Below are 8,363 nucleotides of genomic sequence, written 5' to 3' on the forward strand. Positions count from 1 at the left end.
GCAAACGTCTGAGGTGACGTACATGAGTCTATACATACACGGCACGACTTTAATCTTGAATCAAATTCCCCTTTCACTTCCCACTCAGCTTCAAACAAAGCTTCATGCTCACTCACGTCGGTTGTCATTTGGTGGTACTAACTACTGCAGTCAAGCTGCAAGTGACAGCTGGGAGGTTTTGTGATGTTATTAAAGAGAAGAAAACAAGATTTTGAACTAATATATTCCTCTGATAAATCAAGAGCCTCTTTTCTCAATCAAAAGATGATTGAAATGTTCACAAGCGCCTCTTGCACATGTTTGGGTTGTGTGCATAATTTGACAAATTGAATGATTCTTCATTTGCATGCAAGGCTTCCTGACAATCTAAACCCCAAAACTGCTTATCTACAGGATAAAAGATGCATTTTAATGTTTCGGCTCTGAGTTAACACATCAGGTCAATGGGGAGTTGGACTATGAGAAAAATATCTCAGCAGGCTAAAACAAAACACCAAAAGCAATCTTGCTGCTGTTATTAGCTGCATGATCGTATCACGCTTCAATAGAAAGTAATTGACATTAGCAGCACGTTTTGGATACTAGTGTTTTTGACAGTGACTGTATTTACAGCAGATCATCTAGCTGCAGTACAACTAAACTTTAGCACCTAAATAACACTTCTTTACTCCTCTAATAATTAACTTGCAGGGATAGCTGTCAGGGAATCAGCCAGCTAAATGCTTTGCTGTCAAGTCACATAGTAATTCTGCTCATCAGTGTAAAAACAACAATCAGTTCCAAACCTGTATGAGTTTCTTTCTCCTGCTGAACACAAAAGAAGATATTTTGAAGATTGTTGGTAACCAAACAGTTGTTGGTAGACACTGACTTCTATAGTATGAAAATTTTTTTTTTTTTTAAATACTATGGAAGTCAATGGCTAGCAATTGTTTGGTTACCAAGATTTTTCAACTATGTTCAACAGAACAAAGAAATTCATACAGGTTTGGAGCAATTTTGGAACCAGGGTAAGTAAATGATGATAGAATTTTCATTTTTGAGGTGAACTATACCTTAAATGTTTGTTTACTTTAAGAAAACTAAAAATGAAAGTTTGAATATGTCCCTTTGACTTAAACGTTATTAATGTAATCAACATGAGTACTGAATAACTGTAGTCCCATGTAGAGCCTATCATTTTTCTTCTCAGTATGCCCAATCTGTCTACTCACTCAAAATAATATAAATGGTTTAATTAAAACAGTGTTATGAGCAAAATTATTTCAGTTAATGCTTTTTATACAATGTGCAATATGTTCTATGTTCTTAGGAACACTGCAGTCGTTCCTTATAAGACCATTTGATATTATAAATAAAGGTTTTAAGAAAGGAATTAAGAAAGGTTTTGTAGTTTAATGAACCATGATATATGAAAAAATATATAAAAAAAAAAAAAATTAATAAATGGATGACACATCAGGCTCCTATATGGCCCATAGTAAAACATGGATCACATACTCAAGGAGAAAAAAAAAAAAATGCCTCAATTTATTCAGAAGCTGAACGAACTCAGCAGAAAAATATATTATTTGGTGCAGCTGCTGATATTTATATGGCCAAAAAATAAGATGAATTTGGTTTGTAATGTAAATCAAAGTGATCTTTAACAGTAAAACAGACTACTCTGTTCCTCAAAAGCCCAATGGATCATATTTGTGACCCTGGACCACAAAACCAGTCATAAGGGTCCATTTTTCAAAATTGAGATTTATACATCATCTGAAAACTGAATAAATAATCTCTCCATTGATGTATGGTTTGTTAGGACCATATTTGGCCGGGATACAACTATTTGAAAATCTGGAATCTGAGGGTGCAAAAAAATCTAAATATTGAGAACATCTCCTTTAAAGTTGTCCAAATGAAGCTCTAAGCAATGCATATTACTAATCAAAAATTAAATTTTAATATATTTACAGTAGGAAATTTACAAAATATCTTCATGGGACATGATCTTTACTTAATATCCTAATGATTTTTGCCATAAAAGAAAAATGGATAATTTTGACCCCTACAATGTATTTTTGGCTATTGCTACAAATATACCCCAGCGACTTAAGACTGCTCCAGGGTCACATTTGATACTCATACTTTAACATGACGTTTCTAAAAAATTATGTATGGCAAGTAAAAATAAGTTGATTTAGTCCAGTAAGTGTTTGTTTTGAAATATTACTAACAATTATGTTTACTTCATAAAATCATTTATTTTTATTATCTTTATTATATTTACTTATAGGCTACTTAAAAAGTTAAACTATCAAGCAGGCGACTGAGAAGCTTGTGTACAATGGGTTTCTCAGTAAAGTTTTGATCTTGATCATTTTAAGGCCTTAGAAAGGCTTTCCTATAGGGTTAAGTTTATACTTTCTTTTTTTAAAAACTTTGACCATCACCTTAAAGCCACATTTTGTTGTGACTTCCACAATGCAGCACATGATGCCAAATAACTCAAGAGAAATATTGCATTACTCAAATAATAAAAATAAGTAGGTTTATTAGCGCCATTCTCCTATGTGTCCTCCAGAAACAGGCCACCTGTAACCATGTGACAATTAAGGCCATTGAACAGGGCAGCATCACATGACAGAGTTTGATTTGCCACAGGTGTTCATCTTTCCTGGAGCGTCTGCCATGTAGATTCTGTTTGCATACAGTTCATTTTTGTCAAAACTATCTGTAACGTTTGAAAAACAAGGATTTTTCAAATAGCCATGGGTCACTGATGGAAATGCGCCATGATGTCCTGCATTAACAACCTTTCTATTCTCTCAACGGATGTGGACTTGAATGTCACGGATATACAGAGGACACTGGAGGCGCACCGCCCCATTAAAATCGGGATTATATCGGTTTTGGGAGTGATGATAACTTTGGGAAACATCGCTGTGGTGATGGTCATAGCTTCAGCGGTATCGGGGTGGTCGAGAAACTCTCGGTACTTTCTCTTATCGTTAACGGGAGCGGACGCGGCGTTTGGGCTGCTTATCATGCCGCTTAATTTGTGCGTGAGTTTCATGAAAGAATATAACGAGGGCCCGGACCCCTTCTGTCACGTCGTGGCATTTTTCAACGCCACTGTTTATTCCACCTGCATGTACAGCCTTGCAACCATAAGTCTGGAAAGATACATAGCAGTGTTTTACCCTCTGAAGTACTCCAGCGTGCTGACCAGGAGAAGAACGCTGCTTCTGATCGCGTTCGCTTGGGTTTTTCCTCCCGTTCTCCTGGTTCCCATCTCGTTCCCGACGGGCATCATTGAAGTGCACTTCTCCAGAGCCTCGCTCGTGTGCAACCCGCTGTACTCCAGCAATGTGTCTTACTCTCTGACTCTGACGTGCTTCATCTTCTTCCCGTGCTCGGCCATCATGACCTTCTGTAACCTCAGACTGTGGATAGCCGCGAAGAGACAGAGCCTAAAGCTGAGAAGGTACAGCTGGGGTGGAGGATACAGGCCTAAAGTCGCCTTGCGCGTTTTAGTACCAGTCATGACCGTTTATTACACCTGCTGGACGCCCTGCATGGTCATCATCCTGTACAATGGTGAGATCATGATTAATAGCCTATCATTTCTATTCATCCTGGCGTTGTTCTAAAACATTTGCTGAAATATTTCAATAGAAAAGTGCTGTCAAACCATTAATCGCATCCAAAATAAAAGTTTTTGTTTACATAATGTGTATTGTGTATATTTATTGTTTTTATAAATGCACACACATACATGCATATATATATGCATGCATTAATTATATGAATATAAATATATACAAGCAAATAAATATTGTAAATATTTTCAATATACTGTATGTGTATTTATATATACATAATAAATATAAACAGCACACACATATATTATGAGAATTTTTTTTGGATGCAATTAATCGTTTGACAGCACTAATAAGTATATTTTCAAAAATACACTACCAGTCAAAAGGTTTTTGTTTTGTTTTTTAAGAATTATTTTCTGCTCACCAAGTCTGCATTTATTTGATCTAAAATACAGCAAAAGCAGTAATATTGTTTAAGATTTTAACTATTTAAAATAAGTGCTTTCTATTTGAATATATTTTCAAATATAATTTATTTCTGTGATCAAAGCTGAATTTTCAGCATTATTACTCCAGTCTTCAGGGTCCTTCAGAAATCATTCTAATATGCTGATTTGCTCTATAAGAAACATATTATTTATTATTATTATTATTTAAAACAGTTGAGTACATTTGTTTCGGGATTCTTTGATGAATAGAAAGATCCAAAGATCTGCATTTATCTGAAATAAAAAGCTTTTGTGACATTATACACTATACCATTCAAAAGATTGGAGTCAGTATAATTTTATTATTTTTGGGGAAGTAAATTATAGAAATTAATACTTTTATTTAGCAAAGATGCTTTAAATTGATCAAAAGTGATAAAAGACATTTATAATGTTACAAAAGATTTCTATTTCAGATACATGCTGTTTTTCTGAAGTTTCTATTCATCAAAGAAACCTGGAAAAATTCTACTCTGCTGTTTTCAACAATAAATAATATTTTTTTGTTTGTTTGTTTTTTAGCAGCAAATCAGCACATTAGAATGATTTCTGAGGGATCATGTGACACTGAAGACTGGAGTAAACCGATGCTGAAAATTCAGCTTTGAAATCACAGGACTAAATTATATTTTAAATAGTAAATATTTCTTGCAGGCTTGAGCAGAAGAGACTTTAAAAAAAAACTCACACAGTTCAAAAACTGACTGGTAGCATATATATTTAAAAAAATATAAATATCCATATTTCAAGTCGAGAAATTTCAAAATTTAGTTATTTCTTGCTCCTGAAATACATTTTAAAATATATTTTGGTATATGAAGATTGAAAATTAATATTTGCAATTAAAAAATATATTTAAGCAAAATATATGTGAAAAATATTGTGGACAGTTTTTTTTTTTAATGGAAAATGTGTTGAGGAGCTTCAAAGATAAATAAATAAATGATTGCCGTTATTTTAAACTTTTGACAGCCCTAATATTTTGCATTGGTGTATTTGGTATTTCGTTGCTCTGGTAATACTTTAGGTCCCAAACTTTACAGGTTAACTAACAAGGACTGGAGGAACATATTTTTATTAATCTTTTTAATTGGTTAATAAAAATGAAACTGTTCATAATAGTTAATGTTAGCTGAGGTCTATTTAAATATGAATACAGTAGGTACGGATCCATTTTTAATAACATATTAGTAAACATTATAAAATTAAGGTTAATACATGCTTTAAAAGTATTCTTCATTGTTAGTTCATAACTCATGTTTACATGTAGAATCGTATTGTAAAGTGTTACCATTGCTTTTTATTATTACTTTTTTGTAATCTCACTGAAAAGCATAGCTTTCACATAGAGTGCCTGTCTATACATCTACATGTAGGGCATCAGTCTGTGGTTATGGCGCCTAGGCCTATATGGCTGGAGAGAGGGAAATATAATATGTTGCTAACTTTCTTACAACCACTAAGAGAAGGACTCAGAGTGCAGTGACCTCAGATAGCTTACTGCAACTGCTGTTTTCAGCAAACATGAAGAGATAATCACAGAGTTTTAGTGGAGCTGAGATGAAAGACAAGACAAGGAGACTGAAGCCCTCCTACATAGCATTTAAATTGCCCACTTTTATGGCACTTGTTTGTCCTTTTTGGAGCTTGACAGTCCTTGTTTACTGTCTACTTTGGTTCTGTGGAAAAGAGCAGCTTGAGGGTTTTGCTAAATAACTGCAGTGTAAAACAAATACACGATTGTAATTAGTAACATACTGAATGCAGAGAGAATTTTACTGATAAAAATAAATGTAGCCAAAAACATACTCAAGTTATTAAAAAAAAAAAAAATTCATTTTAAATTGGACTGAAGTATTTAAAAAATACACTATTTCCTGATGCATTATCCTGGAGCTTGTTACCTGAGATGGTTAAGCATTAAAATTCAGCAGATGATTTTACAGTTGGTTAATATTTGAATAATATTTATGGACGGATCATCTGCCTTGTAGAGTTTTTTTTTTTTTTTTTTTTGTGCATGTGTGTGAAATTTTGCAGTTTGAATACCTTAATTTAACACCACCACCATAGTTAAATAAATGCATAATAACACAAAAGAAGATATTTTGAAGAATATTGGTATCCAGTTTCGGTTCCCATTGAATTTCACTGTATGGACAAAGTATGAGAGACAATACAAATAAAGCATACAAGAATACAAGTCAAGGTGAACTGAAACTCTTTGCTTAATAACGTTCTTCAAAATATCATCTTTTTTTTGCAGAAGTCAGTCACACAGACTAGGAATGCAATGAGGCGGTGTAAATTGACATTTTTTATTTTTAGGTGAACTATCCTTTTAATGACTGGAGGAGTCTGGCATTCATCGACAGAGAGAAGTCTGTCATTTCACCATAGGCTTGGGATTTTTTTTTTTTTAAATCAAATTATTATATAGTATATATTATTTATTCATATAGTACTATATTTGTTATATAAATAATTTGAAAAAAAAAAATGAAACGTGCATGGATGGATTGTTCTCAAAATCAGTAAGACGTATTTTGTAGGAACTACAGTTACACTCCTGTAGGTTTTAAATGGCTTGAGATTGAGTAAATAATGAAATTGTCCACTTTAAAGTTAGTTATTTCATACATAGTCTGTCTGAATTAGATGCTGCTTTGTAAATGTCTTTTATTTAGTGCCTATTTCCATGATGCTAATATATGAAGAAAGAATACGTCCTAAAGCATGTTTTCCTTGTTCACAGCGATTTCTGGCAATGGTGTCCCTGAATGGATTGAGTTTATTGGTGTGTGGTTACCGACCTCCAATGGCTTCCTCAATTGTATCTTCTACTTCTGGATCAACCGTAGCTTTAGAAGGAAATTCCATTTGGTTCTTCAGAGACTATGTCTAGGTCTTTGTCCAGGTTCTGACAGCGATTCCAGCTGCGTCAACTCTGTAGAATCCTCTGTGGTTCCCGGATGGTACGGTAACCACTCTGTCCATGGGCGGTTTTCTAGCGTGTCGTCCACCTGCACTCTGCTAACGTTCATGCCACCTCAAACCAACACGTGTGAACCAGAGCCGGCTTGAGATTCCTTTTAGTCTTGTGATCTGATGAAGTTTTTAAAGCTCTGGTGAAGTTGAGTCATCATGAGTGCTACTGACATGTCATTAACCTGCTCGGACGGAGATTTTTCCGATGAATGTCTTTTTAATCGCAAGTTAGCATTCAGAAACGCTCCTATTTCCTTCATGCTCTTTTAGTTTAATGGCTATTTGTGCCTTTTTACTTCTTGATGGCACCTTCTCATATTCACCTGGTTTCTTGGCCTAATTGAAGTCTGAAATGGTTTTTCATTGTTGATTGCTATTTCAGGTTAAACACACCAGAGCCTTTGAAACATTTGCACACATTTCCTTATCTATTCATAAACCCAATATCAAGCAGCTGTGGACGTTTAACCTTTAAATCTCAGTTATGCAGTTTATGCAGAAGAAGTAATTAGCCAGGTACGTAATGTAAAGGTCAGATCAAATATGCCTTTTGGCTTTAACCTTTTCTGTTTCATGACATTTCCATTACATCTCTGAAGCAAACATTAATTTTTATGTTCAGCTAAGTAGGCTTTTTGGTCACTGTCAGACGTAGAGGGACATTGTATGGCCAGCATTATCAAATTGTAAATAAAACACATGGGAGGGCTACGATGAACTAGAGCAGATGTTGAATTGAAGTTGTCGTGCTCCGAGGGTGAAGCTTTGTGTGTCTTTTTGGCTGTGTTGTAATAGCATAACTGTAAATCTGAAATTTTAAGCTTTAAGTTTTAGTTTAAGCACTAATACATTTCAATGGGGTGAAAAAAACATGGTGGAGGGTGCATATAAAGCAAGTACATAAAGAGCTGTTAATGACCTGGGAGTTTTATACAGCCGTACATTATGATTGATTACCAAAAGTATTTGATGTGTAAATAATTAAATTTTTATATATGGTTTATAAGTGTTTATGTGAAATGTTAACTTCAGTTTGTTGTAAAAAATAAAGCGTCAAAGCCTATTTACTATTTAAAGCATCAATGTTTGTTTTGGCTGTTTGATTGATTGAAAAGATTCAGGACTTGCTGGAGTTGTAAATCATATTTTTAATTGGCTGGTAGCACAGTGCTTGTGCTTTTTGAGATGGTAAGATGTTGTTGAGCTGTGGTAGCTGAGTAAATATACCTGTTCCTGTGTGAAAACCCACACATGAGCAGTCAGTCATGTAGCTTGACTTGAGGAGTGAGGTTCTCTT

General features: G+C 34.3%; 1 protein-coding gene across 1 annotated transcript; it reads left to right on the forward strand.

Annotated features, from left to right (window-relative positions):
* Window positions 1-2,783: 2,783 nt before the first annotated feature.
* LOC306881626 (adenosine receptor A2b) lies at window positions 2,784-7,162 on the forward strand (the record flags this gene model as incomplete). The annotated part of the gene is made up of 2 exons (XM_079435798.1): window positions 2,784-3,585; window positions 6,834-7,162. The coding sequence occupies 2 exons, from the start codon at window positions 2,784-2,786 to the stop codon at window positions 7,160-7,162; spliced, it is 1,131 nt and encodes a 376-aa protein (XP_079291924.1).
* Window positions 7,163-8,363: the final 1,201 nt, after the last annotated feature.

Source organism: Barbus barbus (assembly GCF_936440315.1).
Source record: "Barbus barbus genome assembly, chromosome: 2".
Lineage (NCBI taxonomy): Eukaryota > Metazoa > Chordata > Actinopteri > Cypriniformes > Cyprinidae > Barbus > Barbus barbus.